The sequence below is a fragment of the Euleptes europaea genome, chromosome 3 (assembly GCF_029931775.1).
Source record: "Euleptes europaea isolate rEulEur1 chromosome 3, rEulEur1.hap1, whole genome shotgun sequence".
NCBI classification, from domain to species: Eukaryota; Metazoa; Chordata; class Lepidosauria; order Squamata; family Sphaerodactylidae; genus Euleptes; species Euleptes europaea.
The window spans coordinates 77583365-77601422 of NC_079314.1; the positions used below are offsets into that span (position 1 = coordinate 77583365).

General features: G+C 42.0%; 1 protein-coding gene across 1 annotated transcript in view; it reads right to left on the reverse strand.

The window, feature by feature from the left end:
- Positions 1-18058, reverse strand: part of PPFIA2 (PTPRF interacting protein alpha 2) — a 278103-nt gene that overhangs the window by 156621 nt on the left and 103424 nt on the right. The window contains exon 2 of the mRNA XM_056845998.1: positions 1441-1503. Within this exon, the coding sequence (XP_056701976.1) occupies positions 1441-1503 (63 nt within the window). The remainder of the gene's footprint in view (positions 1-1440; positions 1504-18058) is intronic.

Genomic DNA, 18058 nt, shown 5'->3' on the forward strand with positions numbered 1-18058 from the left:
TAGTAATTTTAATGTATTTTAGCATGAATTTAGGAATAATCATGAAGCCTTTAAATAGAAACTGATGTCACCAATCCTACTTCACACTACAACAATAAATTAGGCTACAAATTTCAAATCACAAAAGTATTTAATCTAGTCAGTAGGGTTCTCTGTTAACACAGTGTGACACCTCTTCTCCACTCATACAGAGTGCCACCACCCTCTGAAACCTCTCTCCCTCTCAGGTTCTGGGTTACAAGTAAATCAGGATGTCACATTCACCACCTTTCTCATCTCTTTTAAAATATATCAACAGCCGTGACCATTTCCCCTCTCAGGACTCCTGTCTCATTCTCAGAGACATCAGCAGACAGGGTAGCACAGGCCCTCACTTACGCAGAGTTATTGAGGTTGGGGGCTCACTGTTCCATTCACATGCTGCCACCATTTATTCATAGCCAATGAATACAAATGGAGTATTTTCATCCCACTATAAGCAGTTCTTCTCCACAGTTTCACTCAGTCAGACATCCTTCTTTTCCCTCTCAAATCACCAGCTGCCAATTCCCAACTGCTGTTTTCCAACTGTCAACTCATCAACATTCTGTCAGCATTCATTGGTCACTCCCAGGGAGAGGTGGAACCTAGCTTGCCCGTCACGCATGACATTTATTGCTGACTCTAAATATTTATTTTCATTATTGTCCTGAACATGTATATGTCATTCAAACATACAGTATTCTTTGTTGTTGTGTTATCCATCTTATATGTATTAATCACATTTGGAAACATGCAAGAGCATGCACACATGGACTGAGAATACATCTGAGAATTGTTAAACTTTACAATATGAAAGAAACAGACTTAATGCAAGCAACAGTGCAATCCTAAACAGAGTTACACCCTTCTAAGCCTATTGACTTCAATGAATTTAGAGGGGTGTAATTCTGTTTAGGGTTAAACCATTAATTCTTTTTGCAGAAATAATGTGGAATGTAACAACTGCTGTTATACTACAAGCATATGAATATGGGTTAATAGCAAAAATTAGCCTCTCCCTTTCTACTAGATCTTTATATGAAATAGAGAGAAGCCATTCATGTTTACATGTTAAAAATCAAGTTGCCTTCCAATTTCAGTACTTTGTTTATTCAGGCCCAATCTTGAAGTTAAATAAGCATGTAGGTCCGGCATTCTTTGATTCCAAAGGACAGGAGCCTTAAGCCAGGAGGTAAGCAACCCAGACCAACATGCAATGATACCACCATCGACATTACTAGGAGACCCATCAAATGATTAAGAAAATTTTTGGTTCAGAACCAACTATGACCAGTAACTTGTAGTATAATACATAGTATTTCTAAAATGGGCATGGGTTTGTAGATGGTAAAAGAGTAAATTAACATAATGAGATTTTGCATTTAAATTAGACAAAAATCCAAGATATATACAACATACATTAGGGCAGGATATGGTCCTTTGAATGTTATTCTCAATGCTCGTACCAGCAGCAACCGTCATCTGAAAAAAGTGTGTAACAGAGAGTCCACTGAATTGAAATTATTTGTTTGCAAAACAATACAATGTATCCAAAATTATGTTGTGACAGAAATAGCCAAGTCTTCAATTTCCACTCAAGTGAAATACAACTAGACCATATTGTAAACTGCTGCTAAAATCTTTCAGTGAATATTCAAAATCAGTACCAAATATGCACAATGATAGAAAGTTGTTTACAATATAAACACTATATTCTTGGTAAAATATATTAGAAAAATAATATGTATGCAATATGATTACAGTTCAAGTTGCATGATTTACACAAGTTACATGATTTAGTAACAAGCTAATTAAAAAAATTGTTCAAGGGCATTGTTCTCGGAATAAGTGTTTCTGCACATTGCCAATTAAAACAAATGGAAGCTAGGTAAGAATTATATCACAGTACTGCATAGCTCTCATCCATTTCAATAGATTCCACAAGAGAACTTGCAACTGGATTGTGCATCAAGCCCAAATATTCAAAAGAATTTGTAACTTGTTTACTCCATATTTATGAACATTATGAATTCATTTATTTATTTTCGCTCTAATATCCCACCCTCCACGGTCATAAGCCATACATATACTTCAACAAACCCCAATACACAATAAAAGGTTATCAAGTGAGCCATGCCTTGATCATGTATTTTAAAATGTAAATATATTTTTCCTATTTGTAAGGGTATAACAATTTAAAAGTGCATTGATTCATGGTTTCTTTGCTTAGTACACTTCTGCATCTTCATGCAAGCTCTATTTCCTTTTTTATTGGATGGATATATTAAAATTTCATAACTCCAAACAAGCAAATTTTGCCACACGCTCATAAATGTTCTTTCTGTTACTGTTGAATTGCAGAAAATTTGCAAACAGACATCAATTGATCAAAACATTGTAAAGGTTTAGGAGTACAGCCCACACTTCATAAGGATATGGGAAAATCTCATTCTCTTCCTCACTCTAAAAGCTTCACTCCCAGAAAGAGCCTGTATAAAACCTTCAAACTGCTCTTTAAACTCCTTCAAGTTCCAAAGGCATTATAAGGGTTTGACACAAGAAACATTTATAGAGATAACCAAAAAAAGAAGGAAAAATATCACCAGTGGCATTTTCTCTTTTAAAAGCTGTGGTCCCAAACCCTTGAACTGATCTTTGAAGTCAGTCAGTCAGTCTTTCTTGCATCAGCAAATAAGCCATAGCAACAATACAATGATTCCATACTGAGGTAAGTTTAAATGGCAGTTGGGTGGGGTTGGGGTTGGGGGAGACAAGACAGGAAAAATTCTGTTGTTCCTTCCAGTTTCATGGCCTTGCAGAATATAATTAGACCTATAACTCATACAGTCCTCAAGTCATGTATATTAGTTGCATCTCCTCCAGGGTAAGCCATTTAGAACTATGTATATAGTTCTTTCCTATATAACATAGGTAGGTATAACAATACCATGTTTCTTTTCAGTGTGCCTCTTTGCCTTGAATGAGCTGGGTGTATTCAGGCCAGTCACTCTCTCAGACTATACTTCCTCACGGGATAGAATGGAGGAGGGGAGAATATATGACAATATCCAAGTTGTATAGTACAAATCTTATGATAAAATGTGCCCTTTTCATTACTGAATCTAATATTTGTCCAGTGTCCACTAAGCCATTTCTGCAGCCAACAATTTAGGCTGTACACTAATAATTGTGAGTGTGAACCAGGCAAACTTGAGATCCTTTAAGCGACACAAGAGATTTCCAAACTCTATATCACTTCAAAGATTTGTGATCAAATTTGTGACAAAAAATAGGCAACATTTCACAAAACTCACTTTTTTGGTAGAGTTCTGGCTATCCTGAATCCCACAGAATCAACATCCTTCTTAAGGATAAATTTCCTCAGGTAACAAAGCTACTGGCCAAGTTTCCATAGAATCATAGAGTTGGAAGGGACCACCAGGGTCATCTAGTCCAACCCCCTGCACAATGCAGGAAATTCACAACTACCTCCCCCCCACACCCCCAGTGAACCCCACTCCATGCCAAGAAGATGGCCAAGATGCCCTCCCTCTCATGATCTGCCTAAGGTCATAGAATCAGCATTGCTGACAGATGGCATCTAGCCTCTGTTTAAACACCTCCAGGGAAGGAGAGCTCACCACGTCCCAAGAAAGCCTGTTCCAGAGGAACCGCTCTGTTAGAAAACTGATAGCATTTTCTTTTCTATTTTCCTTGTAGCTATCACAGCAAAAATTGCTAGAAGGTAGAAGAGGACTAATAACATCACTCACAGGTTTCCTGTGACCCACTGGTAATCTTAGCTGATCTTTTGGAGAACAAATGAATCACTAATGAATTTCAAGTCAGTCAATACACACATCAATCAATCAATCACTTTATTGCTAATTTTTGATCTTTGAAGCCCCTCCACAGACAACCATCATAGACCACCAAAAAAAAAAAGATGATTCTGTGGCTAATACATCAGATTTCTCTCCCTCTGTTACATTCAGGGTGAGAAAAAAACCCATACAAGTTGCCTGTTAGAACAGGTGTGTGCTAATTACCCCCAGCAGTATTTTTGCAGTTACTGGAGCCTTTAGGCCAACCTGGACCCCTGGAACTTTGTACCAACCACTAATCCCTCTTCGTTGTGGTCCTACATTTTCTAACAGTTTTTTTTTCCATTTATTTGATAGTATTTCATTTGTTTGTTATATTTCTTGAGTTCTAAGGAGTTTATTCAATATTAGGGCTCAGTTAACATATCTTTTATTTTATAAGCATATACATACAGCTAAGTTGCCTCTGAAAATGGAATATTATCTATTATTTCCACTTAACCGTAATATTAAAGCTAGATTGCTTGAAGTCTTGTTTATAGGTTCCTTGCACAATGCTCAGAATTATCCTCCATGCAGTGAATGAAGTGATTTGTATTGCCTACTCTTTTCAGGTCCATAAAAGATGCCTTTGTGACTGCTATCTTATCTATAACAGTCAGCTTGTTCCATGTAGACGCTGATCTTTTGTTGTTAGTAGTACTGAATCAAGCAGACTATTTCTGCTTCTGACTCACTTCAGAAATAAATCACTGATATAATGTTTGGCTTTCTCCTATTGTCTTTAGCCAGCTAATTAACCTTATAGCAGCATTTTGAAGCTAAGGAAGCACCACCAGAGCTACTCAAGCTATAGTAAGGTTGACTGCGTCAAGTTCAGCCTTATATCCTTTCTGCATGATTAATCAATGCACACATGTACAATACTTTCAATTGCCTGACATCAGTATAAACATTTAGGTCTTTATGAGTTATCCACCATGCAACTGGGCCTGGCCCAGCAGTTGGTATCATTCTGTTGGGACACTGTTTTCCCAGGTAGAGGTTACTGAGAGAAGAAAAGCTGAAGACAGGGAGACAGACAGAGGTAGGCTGGCTGCTGGGCGGGAGAGAAAGAAAATAGCAGGGAAAGGGGAAGGGAAAGAGGAAATAGTGGAGGAGAGGAAGATGTGGTCATCCTTGTGGGTCACCCACTTTTAAACTCCATATCATACTACTCTATTTACACATAATTTTAAGCCCTAATCCTTCACAGCTGTGAAACACCCAATGCCATAGATCTCCCTTATCTTTGAGCCCAATCTCAACACTGAGAAATATGTGGTATCTGGTGAAGCTCAAGGGAACAGCAGGTGATAATGCCAGATCACTACCTTCCTGGGATCTATGAAGCCTAAGGTCCAGGTACATCTTGGATCAAACCAGAGAATCATTAAAGGAATTAACTGTAATACTATGCCATCTTGTGATGAGACAGCCAGGTTCCCATGGGATACTATTATACCCTATCACATCTGAGGCTTGTTTGGTGATTCCATGTTATCTCTCCACACCCAGACCAAAATGAATGACCAGTGCTTGTGGGACAATAACCTGACTTTCCAAACTGCTCAATAAGCATTTACATAATAGAAATCTACTCGGTAAATCAATCAAGTCCTTAGTCACCAGAATAACTTCATGCCCTGTTGTCCCAGGAAAGTTCCACCACCATGGTGACCCATGACAATGCTCACACTTCAGGATCAGGCAATGTATGAATTCCTTCACCTTCTCTCTCTTGCCCCAGTCATTCTTTCTCTCAGCCACCCCCCCTGCTTCTCCATGTCATCACTCCTGCCCACTCTCTCCATCTTTGTCTCTGTTCCCTTCTCTTGGAGCCCTCTTCCATATACTCTTCTCTTTCTACCAGCAATGCACCCCCCCTTCTCTTTCATTTCCAACCAGCTCCTGGGCATTGTGCTGCTTCTCTCCCTTCCCCCCCCCCAAGCATCATTCAGTTTTGCAACCTGTTCCTTCAGAATTTCCTTGTTGCTCTTTTCCTTTACACTTCCACTCCAATCCTGATTCCTCCCTCCCCAGTCTGCTTGATCTAGGGATGCCAGCCTCCAGGTGGGACCTGGAGATCCCCTGGAATTACAGCTCATCTCCAGACCACAGAGATAAGTTCCCCTGGAGGAAATGGATGCTTTGGAGTGTGGACTCTATGGCATTGTACCCCACTGAGGTCCAGGTCCTCCCCAGGCTCCACCCCCAAATATGCAGGAGTTTCCCAACCTGGATCTGGCAACACTAACCCCCCATTCCCTACCGGTGGTTAGCCTCATCCCTTTTATCACCTTTGCAGCAACTCCCTCTCTCCTTGTTCTTGCTTTGGGGACACTGTATACACATTCACAGGTGGCTTAAGTAAATTTCAAAATCTCTGAAAATTTATTTTGAAATGCTATCAGAATTGAAGTTATTAGTTTAATGTTTTTGTATGTAGAAGGGGAACAATGCCCTACCCCTGTTCATTTGCAAAATTACTACCTTTGGAAATTAGGGTAATTTCCTTTTCTACCTCCCCAGTAAGTATAGACCTATTTTCTATGGCTTAGACAATTGAACTGTAAGTAAATGATGATCATGCTTCCTTGGGCATCAAAAAGGAATTTCCTGAAAATGATTACACAGGTGTGCTCCAGCAGAATGTTATAACATATCCAGATGCACACAGCGAGAAAAATGCAAGTAAACTGGTACATCTTAAAATACATTTATTGGATTTTGAGAATACCACATTATGATAAGAAGGGAATGACGGATTTTAAACTGCCCACCTTTCAAATCACATTATAAGCTGCCTTCTGAATATAACTGGAAAATGAGAAAGATGGTCACCCATCTGTCCACTGTACCTGCAGCTAACTGAGATGCATCTATCTGAGGAATATGTAAAGAGGCCGTTTGGGCCTTGATATATAAGACTATAGATTGGAATGGGAATCAAATGTGAATATGGAGGCCTGGGCTGATTATGGTTTGGGACTAGCAATGTAATCCTTATATCCTTATATCCTTATATGTTAACTTACAAAGTTCATTTGAGTTCATTGGAGATTATTCCCAAGTAAGCACACGTGCAAGCTGCTTAAATTTTGTTTAGCTTCAGTGTTTAGCTTCAGTGTTTTAGTAGAATGACTGTTAGCATTTTCTGACCATTTCTACTATACCATGGTTTGCATCCTAAACCTGAGGACTTACAGAGTGGGGCCTGGTGATAAGGTTGCCAACCTCCAGGTGGGGCCTGGAGATCTACTGCAATTATAACTGATCTCCACACAACAGGGACCAGTTCCTCTGGAGAAAATAGCTACTTTGGAGAGGGGACTCTTTGGCATTATGCCCTGCTGACCCCCCTCTCCTCCCCAAATCCTGCCTTCCTCAGGTTTCACCCCCCAAAAATCTCCAGGAATTTCCCAACCCAGAGCTGGCAGCCTTAGCTGAAGGGAACATTTTATAACAGTGCCAGCACAGCAGCACTATCTCATAATTTATTCTGAAAACAATCTAAAGTGTTGATTTAGCTTTTAAAAATATTTTTGTGTAATTGTATGCATTTCCTTTTAGCAAGAGCAGTGTAAACCCAAAAGAGCTATTTACGTCTTCTAGGATTGCCCAGGTCAGAGCTGTTTGTGGGGCTGCAGAAGCGGGCAGGCATTGCAGATGAAGGCACTTTTTGCTGCTTCAGTTATTGGAGGAAGAAGAAGCTATCTTTCCAACTGCCTAACTCTGCAGTGCCCACCTCTCCCATTTCCACAATCAGTTCTGAAAAGGGAAATCCTAAATGGAACAAGGTCTTCTAGGCTATTCCCATGTAGCCTCACCCATAGACAGCTTTATTTTCCTCTATCAGTACTCCTAGTCTTAACTCAGAAAAGTCTATTTCTAGCCCTTAGCATGAAACATTTTCTGAGTAAACTGTCACAATACTGGCGTGATCTTGCTCCATCTTATGATGGTTTCATCCAGTGAAAAGAAGTGGGATGTAGGTCCAGTTGTTCACTCCCTTTCAAGCACTGGACTCCTAGAGGTAGGGCTTTTGTCATTCTTGCTCTAAGACTATGAAATAAACCACCTTGTTTGATATGAGGATAGTTCCTCCAGCCCTGGCTTTCATAAAGGTTGCAAAACACACACACAAACCAATAGTTGTCATTCGTCAATGTTTGATATTCAACTTTGGGTAATTTATTTTGATTTTTCAGGTATGAAATATTATTTTTGCAACTGTTATTGATTGCTATGGTTTTATTTCAACTTGCAAACTGCTTTGAGCAAATATAATGTGGCAACTAATCTCCTTAATTAAATTAAATTAAATTGACCCTGGATGTCTAACCTATGCTCTTCTTCCCCCTTTTAAAACTTGATTTATGGTCCTTTGTAATTTCTTACAATAAAATAAAAAACAGAAACTTCAGAATAAGTCTGATCCACTCTTTCAAAATCACAAGGCTCCACTTCAGTTCTTAGTCAGAAGTAAGAATGTGATACTCGGAAACATAGTAATCTGCCCTACAAAGAAAGACAATTTTCTTGGAGATCTCCCAACAAACTATCAGTGTTTATACCCACATAAAAATCAAAATATAAAAAGACTAATGCATGAGGTGGCTTGATTTCAAACGCCTAATTATTGGTAGTGCAACTTTTATTTCATATTTAATTATTTTAACATTCTTATTCTAAAAGCAATTACCATTTTTAAAAATTATTGTTCATATTAATTAGGCAATAGTTTTTCTGTTTCCACATAAGGAAAATAAATGTACTTCAGAGTTTACAGTCATAGTTATGAGCCTCTAAGGAAAGATCACTTGAAAAGAATAAGAAGGAAACAACTGTAATATGTAATGCTTTCGATAAAAGTGAGATTGTTCTTTGCTTCAGTAAAGCACTTAACATGTTGGGGCATTAGGGGTAGGGAGGAAAGTGAGACATACTCATAACATGATGACAGCAGTCCACATGGTAATCAATACTGTATATCATATAGAGTAGGGGTGTCAAACATAAGGCCCGTGGCTGGATCCGGCCCCTTGAGAGCTCTTATCTGGCCCGCGAGCCAGCCAAGGCAGCCCCCACTTGATCTGGGCTGGCAAGGCATGGCCCAGCCTGACTAAGTGGCATTTACATAAGAACATAAGAAAGGCCCTGCTGGATCAGACCAAGGCCCATCAAGTCCAGCAGTCTGTTCATACAGTGGCCAACCTGGTGCCTCTAGGAAGCCACATACAAGACGACTGCAGCAGCACCATCCTGCCTGTGTTCCACCGCACCCAAAATAATAGGCATGCTCCTCTGATACTAGAGAGAATAGGTATGCATCATGACTAGTATCCATTCTAACTAATAACCATGAATACCCCTCTCCTCCATGAATACCCCTCTCCTCCACTCCCCTCTTAAAGCCCTCCAAGCTGGCAGCCTTCACCACATCCTGGGGCAGGGAGTTCCACAATTTAACTATGCGTTGTGTGAAAAAAACTTCCTTTTATCTGTTTTGAATCTCTCACCCTCCAGCTTTAGCAGAAGACCCCGTGTTCTAGTATTATGGGAGAGGGAGAAAAAAACCCTGTCCACTCTCTCCAAACCATGCATAATTTTAAAGACCTCCATCATGTCTCCCCTTAGCTGCCTTCTTTACAAGCTAAACAGCCCTAAGCATCCTAACCGCTCCCCATAGGTTGCTCTAGTCCCCTAATCATTTTGGTTGCTCTTTTCTGCACCTTCTCAAGCTCTGTAATATAGGGCTGTTGAAATAAAAAAAATTTGGTATAGTTCGGATTCGGCCGAATTTGGCCCGTCTGGATTTGGGATATGCAGAATTCCCCCGCTTTGGGTCCGTGCAATTTGGCGCGAATTCAAAGTTCGGGGAAAAATTCGGCCGAATAAAGCCATTAAAAACACAACCGTGCCTTTCCGCGGCTCTGGGGGGGGGGCATTTTTGGGGTAGAGGTCCCAAACTTTCAGCAGAGCTTCAAAGGACCCTTCTTGCAAGGCCCCCCAGGTTTTGTAAAAATTGGGTCAGGGGGGCTGAGATATGGGCCTCGAAAGGGGTCCCCCCTTAATGTGCATCTCTGAGCAGAGCTTGCCGCCCACGCACAAATCTCCCAGCCCCGACAAACAGCTGAGCTGCAGGGAGCAAGGGCGGGGCAGGTGCGAAGAAGTTTGCAAAGCAACACAACTGCAAAGCAACACACCATGCAAAGCAACACGTTTGCAACCATCCAAAGCAACACCTGAAACCTGGGAGTTTGCAAACCATGGAAAGAGACAGAGGCAGCTAGCTATGCATAATGAGCAGGAGGGGGTGGAATTTCCCCTTTTGCATCGAACTCGGGACCAGGAAAATGCATTCTTTAAGTCACCATTTGAAAACCAGTTTTGAGCAAGCATCAAAATAGACCTAACCGATCTTATGAATGAGGGAAAACCTGAGGACACACAACTGAAGCCCCCCCTCAAACCAGGGAGAGAGAGACTTGAGGGGGCACACACACCCCAGGCAGAACGGGCGAAAGCCCCCTTTGGCTCCCCACCCACCCACAGAAACTGCTCCCTCCCCACACACACACAGACTCTGCTTCCCACACACACACAGGAGAAAAATTATAGATTAAAGCCCCCAAAGGGGTCTTACTGTGGCTGTCTTCTGTTCCATCAGGAGGGGCTGGGAGGACTGGGTAATCCAATACGATTCTATTTAAGCACAGGAGGTTTGCCTTGCATTTGCCGCTCTGGAGATGCATACAGGATCGGGTGATCCATTCATCCCAATAGGGAAAAGGGGAAAGCCCATATTTTGGGACCCCCTGACCCAATGTTTACAAAACTTGGGGGATCTCTTAAGACGGCTTGTCTGAACCTATGCTGAATTTTTGGGGGCTGCACCCCCAAAAATGCGCCCCCTGCAGCCATGGAAAGAGAAAAGGGGGGAGCCCATATTTCTGCCCCCACTGAACCCATCTTTACAAAACTTGGGGGGTCTCTTAAGAAGCACGTCTGAAACTATGCTGAAAGTTTGGGGGCTGCACCCCCAAAAAAGTGCCCCCTGCAGCCACGGAAAGGAGCGAATGTGCACACGCACCCCCCCCACGAGGATTTCTCTCTCTTTCTCTCCCCGGCCGTGCTGCACAGCAGCTGATTCCTCCAGTACTCAATCCTGACTGATTGGCCAGAAGAAGACCCAGCTTGGCCCCAGATTGGCCGGGGGAGAATGCTGCTTACTGACGGTTATGCTGCTGCGCCCCGAATTTGCCGAATTTATTCATGAACTCCTGAACTCACTGAATTCGGCTTTCCTGTTTTCCCGCCATTTTTGAGTTCAGTTCGTCCCGAACTGAAAACCGCCGAATCAGGGGAAATTCGGCTGTTTTTCGGTTCGGGCTGAACCGAATCGACAGCCCTACTGTAATATCCTTTTTAGGTGTGGTGACCAGAACTGTACACAGTATTCCAAGTGTGGTCTCACCATAGCTTTGTATAAGGGCAGTATGATATCAGCAGTTTTATTTTCTATTCCTCGTCTAATTATGGCCAGCATAGAATTTGCCTTTTTTACAGCAGCCGCACACTGGGTTGACATCTTCATTGAGCTATCCACAACCACCCCAAGATCCCTTTCTTGGTCTGTCACTGCCAGCACAGATCCCATCAGTGTATATGTGAAGTTGTGATTTTTTGCCCCAATATGTATCACTTTACACTTACTCACATTGAATCTCATTTGCCATTTTAATGCCCATTCTTCCAGTATGCAGAGATCCTTCCGGAGCTCTTCACAGTCCGATTTTGTTTTAACCACCCTAAATAATTTGGTGTCATCTGCAAACTTGGCTACTTCACTGTTTAACCCCAACTCCAGGTCATTGATGAACAGGTTGAAAAGCTCCGGTCCCAACACAGATCCCTGAGGCACCCCACTGCTCACATTCCGCCATTGGGAGAACTGACCATTGATTCCTACTCTCTGCTTCCTATTTATCAGCCAGCTCTCAATCCATAAGAGGACTTGTCCTCTTATCCCATGACTATGAAGTTTGCTTAGCAGTCTTTGGTGGGGGACTTTGTCAAAAGCTTTTTGGAAATCCAAATACGCAATATCTACAGGCTCATTCCTGTCCACATGCTTACTGATGCTTTCAAAAAACTCTAATAGGTTAGTGAGACAGGACCTACCCTTACAGAAGCCATGTTGGGTTTTGCCCAGAAGACCTTGCCCTTCTATATGCTTGACAATTCTATCTTTAATAATGCTTTCCACCAATTTACCCGAAACAGGCGTTAAGCTAACTGGCCTGTAATTTCCTGGGTTCCCCCTGGAACCTTTTTTACAAATGGGTGTTACATTGGCCATTCTCCAGTCCTCTGGTACAGAGGCTGATCGAAGGGACATATTACATATCTTTGTTAGAAGTTCAGCAATTTCCCATTTGAGTTCTTGAAGAACTCTAGGATGAATACCGTCTGGTCCCTGTGACTTGTTAGTTTGTAGTTTGTCTAGATGTTATAGGACTTCCTGCCTTGTTACCACTATTTGCCTCAGTTCCTCATTTCCCCCTCTCCAAAATCTCTGTTGAGGAGAAGGAATCTGCCCTGTATCTTCAACAGTGAAGACAGATGAGAAGAATTCATTTAGTTTTTCAGCAATCGCTTTATCCTCCCTTAGGGTTCCTTTACTCCCATTGTCATCCAATGGTCGAACCGCTTTCCTAGCTGGTTTCCTACTCCTAATATACTTAAAGAATTGCTTATTGTTTGTTTTGATGTGTTTAGCAATAAGCCCCTCAAAATCTTTTTTTGCATCTCTAATTATCTGCTTGCATTTCCTTTGTGCAAGTTTGTGTTTGCTTCTGTTCACCTCGTTTGGGCAAATCTTCCAGTCTCTGAAGGAAGACTTTTTTTCTCTAATTGCTTCCTTCACCTTACCCATTAGCCATGGTGGTGACCTCTTGGGCTTATTACTACCTTTCCTGACCTGCGGTATACAAGCTAGCTGAGCCTGTAGTAATGTGGACTTGAGTAACCACCAAGCCTTTTCAAGAGATTTAACCCTCTTAACCGTTCCTTTCAACTTCTTCTTTACCAGTTTTCTCATTTTAGAGAAGTTCCCTCTTTTAAAGTCAAAGGTCATTGTGTGAGATTTCTCAGTCACTTTCCCACTCCAAGCTACCTTGGAGGTCCTGGCTTTTAGTCTCCTGCCTAGCAACCTAAATTTGGATTCCAAGACCTCCGGACTACATTTCCCCACGTCGTTGGTGCCAACATGCACCACAACCACTGGCTGCTCCCCAGCACTATCTACCAGACTACCTATATGACGGGTAATGTCCGCAACCTTCGCACCAGGCAGGCAAGTCACCATGCAGTCCATGTACCTGCCAGAAACCCAGCTATCTACATTCCTAAGGATTGAATCCCCCACTACAAGAAGCCCCCCTCCCCTCTGAGGCATATCCTCGGTACGAGAGGATATCTGTTCATCCACCAAGGAAGAGGTCCCTTCTAAGGAACCACATCCACCTACCTCAGTGAGATGGCCTCCTTCCCCAAGGGCTCCATCATCCGTGACTGGCAGGTTGCCGTCACCTTGGGACTGGGATGTGACTATTTCATCCCCGGAGTCCTTAGTCCTCTCTCTCTGCCTGCCTCAGCTCCTCCAGTTGAGCTACCTTGGCCTCAAGGAAGTGAAGTTAATTTATGTCTTATCTGGCCCTTGTAACAATTGAGTTCAACACCCCCTGATATATAATCATGGATCATGGGAAGACTATTTTCAACAGTAACCTTGTGGCAGATGTAATGCATATCCAGTTCTTTGTTATGAGAAATCAAGTAGTTTTGCTTCTACACTCCCTACTTCAAGCAACACCTGAAATAGGATAACAGGAAAAGAAGAGACAGATATTTGCAAAATGTTACCCCTGCAAAAAAACATCAGAGTTCAATGCAAGATTAATATAAACTAAAGTACTGCTGTATCTTTGTCAGACACAGCAATTCTTTCCTCGGAAATTACTGGCACCTGGATAATTATATTCATTTAACAATTTCTAATGGTTACAAACTGAAGTGACACCAATTACAAATTATAACTCTGAGCTGATAATCAGTCTACTAATTAAAACTTTAAAATAAAATTTCTTTACTGATACAGCAACAAAGCATGTTCAAGCTCAACAACTGCATATTCAAAATTAACACACCTAAGATGTATTATATATGCTTTCTGAAACATTGTCAAAATCCTTCCTGGAGTAAACCATGCAATATAAATGTACATAACATATGGGAATTTCCTTATTGGTCCATTCTGTTATTTCAAAAAGAGTTTTAAAAAGGAATGGGTTGTCAAAATATTGCAGCCATTCACTCACAAACATCAGTAATCAAGAAAGAACCCATGCATCGAAAAAGCCTTCAAAAAAACAAAAAAAGTTTAATGCATCTCAAAACCACTCACCAGTTTCCAAAAGTCAACTCACTACAGTCCCATTTGTGGCAACCCACCAAGCACAGAATCTCTGACCAATCTCAGTCTGCACAGCTCTACAGCTGTGGTATGATTGAAAGGCATGTGTTATAGTTGGTATGGTTGGAAGACATATGAGTCTTTCCATTATCATCATTTGCTGGCCTCCCCATCTTCCCCCCAATCTGATTTGGGTGTCCACTGCCGACCAGGTCTGTCTAGTGGCCGTGATTTAGAATTAAACGCCATCTTGTTTTATTGTAATATGAAGGATGGGGTTTTAAAGTATGTTGTAATGTATGTTTTAATTGATGTTTTATGGTTATGCTGTGACCTGCTCTGAGCCCGGCTTGCCGGGAAAGGGAGGGATATAAATGCAACAAATAAAATAATAAATAAAAATAAGCAACTTTCCTGAAGCTAAGCAGATCTGGGTTTGGCCAATGCCTAGCAGGACAACTTCTGGGAACCTTACGTATATATCTGGGAATGCTATGATAGTCAAGATGTACAAGGAATAAATAAGGAACTGTTTCCCATTAGTGCTCCCAAAAGGTTCCCTATCATAAGAACAGAGTTATTCATTTTTCTCCAACCCTGTCTCTTAGGGTTGCCAGGTCCCTTTGCCACCGGTTGGAGGGTTTTGGGGTGTAGTCTGAGGAGGGTGAGGTTTGGGGGGAGGGACTTCAATGCTATAGAGTCCAATTACCAAAGTGGCCATTTTCTCCAGGTGAACTGATCTCTATTGGCTGGAGATCAGTTGTAATAGCAGGAGATCTCCAGCTAGTACCTGGAGGTTGGCAACTCTACTGTCTCTGCACCCAACATCTATAGTCCATCACGTGCCATTACTGACCCCAGAGGCCTCATTTGAACCTTACCTTCTAAACTTTAAATATGAAATGGTGAACTTCAGACACAAATCATAAAGACTCAAGCTGTAGAAACAAAAAAGTCCTGTTGTGCAAACTAGGATGAAGGAAAATGTGCCACTCCAAACTCACATCTACAAATGAAGGACAGTTTCAAAATGTACCCCACCTTCCATTCCCCATCACTCAAACTCCCAAAGACCTTTCATTAATACAATACCATCATTCCCACCAATGTCTATGCTGTAAATAATCATAATGCCTTGAAAATGTAGTCTGATTCCAATCATGTCTTGTTATATGATAGACAGGGGAACAGCCACATTTTATATGAGTGTATTGCATGTGGGCAAACAATTTTTGCCCCTTTTAAAAATCTTGTCCATCCCAGAAAGAACAAATAATGACTACATCTGAATAAGAATCAGAAGTATGACTAAGTGAAAGGCCAAATACCTGGTTGGGGGAGGGGGCGCGAGAAAGAATTCAAATAAATAACTCTAAATGGTAGAAGGAATATTGGTGTCCATGCCCATTCTAATGAAATCTGGCTCCCAGCCCTTTCTGCTGGCTTAAACTGCAAATCTGAAGCAGTGACATGCTGTCTCTGCCTTATGTCACAGGAAAATCTATGCTCCCAACTGGCTGCTTGCTTTGGCCGGTGTCCATGATTTCTAAATACCAAAACAGCAGCAAGGAAAGAGTATCCTGGCCATTTCTATGAAAAAAGCTGAGAAGCCTCCATGCCAGATAAACATATAAAGATATACACAAAGGGAATTCGTTTCTCTTGCACCCATAATAAATTGCGAAAGTTATCCCCCCACATGCACACTACTAAAGCAAGTTTATAGCCCTGGACTCGGAAGAAAAACATGGAACTCTATTATCAATAATTTTTTCTGCACAGCATGCTCATTTATTTCCTAATCACATAATTATTAAGTCAGTTTTGAGACTGTCATTGGCAGTGCAAACCTCAACAGTGTTGCATCCTCATAAATTGATTGATCTCAATGGTCTTAGAATGGATTAGCTGCTTGGGACTGTACTGTTGGAATTTCAGTGACTCCAGCTGTAGTTGCATTGACTAGAATCTTCTCAATAAGATTAGAGATAACAACTATGGCTTTAGTATCTGGCCAAGTACTTGTTCTGTCTGGAATGTTACTCAATTGATACCAATAAGTGTTTGTGAAAGAATGCAGTTTTCTAACATAAAAACCCCTCCCTGACAAAATGTCTATGTTGAGAGAACATGCATGTATGGAGAGGGGTCAGATCCAGCTTCCCATATGCTCCAATCATTTCTGTTTTCCCATAACAAGAAGCCAACCTCTGGAATTGCTTTGGTGGTGGTCAATACTGTCACCTGTTTAAGTGCTTTCCTCAGTCTTTCCCTCACTATGCAGGATATAGGAAAGGAGGAAGACAGGGATCAAGCCTGTGCTCAAGCACAGGCCTTCCTGCCACAGCAGTTACTTTCCATCAGGTCTCAAGTGCAAAATGGAAGGTGCCCCCTGGAGGTCCACCAGGACTCTGGTCTGCCTTCAAGGCTGTGGCTTTACCCTTCCTGGTGGATCTTTACTGTGTAGAGCTGCTCCAAAGTGGGTTAAGAATTCTGTTTTTGGGCCTCACCATGGACTTTGGGCCCCAGCATTCAGGCTGCTTGACATCCAGCGGGAGATTTTTTGGGTGGGGATTGCACACGCACGACTGCAAGATGCCATCCCATCACTTCCAGTTTACTTCTGGAAGTACCGCAGTGCAATGGGACAATTTACCACTCAACCCCCCATTTGAGTGGTAAATTCTCCTGCTGCACTGCGGTGCTTCCAGAGCTGGAAGTGACCGGATTGTGTTGGTCACATCCATGTGTGCACACGATCCTTGCTGTAAGCTGGCTGATGGATTGGCGGGCAATTACCCGCCATTCAAAGCCACCTGGCAACCCTATCACTAATAGCTTCATTAAATGTTTATATGCTTACTCCTCAGTCTGCAGGGAAAGAAATCCAGCTAATTTGTAAACTGCAGCTATCCCTGAAATATCCTGTGGAGTCAGCAACTTTGGCATGAAATTTCCTATGTAGCCTACAACTTTTGTGCTGATCACTTCCTAATCCATGTTTAGAAACAGAGAATGCTTACAAAGAATATGTGAAAGGCAGAAGTAGGCCAAAGATTAAGGACACAACACTCTGGCCCTAGAATATAACATTATTGTAGGTACTCTGTTTCTGTCTCTCTCTGCCTTCTATTTGTTTCTTTTGCCCTTCCCCTCAGCCTCCAGGATGTGGAGGCCCCCCTTCTTTGTGGGCCTCAGCTAAGTTCATTGGCTTCAATAGCTGCTGTTTCAGTCTTGCTTGTTTCCCCTTATCTTGCTGAGGAGGGAAGGAGAAGGGAGAGGTTTACCATGTGGAGAGGTTCGAGCTCATCATGTGTGAAGTGGAACAAGCTGTTCTGGGGCAAGAGTGTTGGGTCCTTGATCTTTGGTCTACTTCTACTACACAACTAGGTCCAGCCAACTTTGGGTGTGTGGGAAGCATGAATGAGTAGGGTTGCCAACTGCCAGGTACTAGCTGGAGATCTCCTGCTATTACAACTGATCTCCAGCCGATAAGAGATCAGTTCACCTGGAGAAAATGGCCACTTTGGCAATTGGACTCTATGGCATTGAAGTCCCTCCCCTTCCCAAATGCCGCCCTCCTCAGACTCCACCCCAAAAACCTCTTGCCGGTAGCGAAGAGGGACCTGTCAACCCCATGAATGAGGTTAGCCTAGGAAGTATAAGTGTTTTTCAGCAAAGCTTTATTTCATTT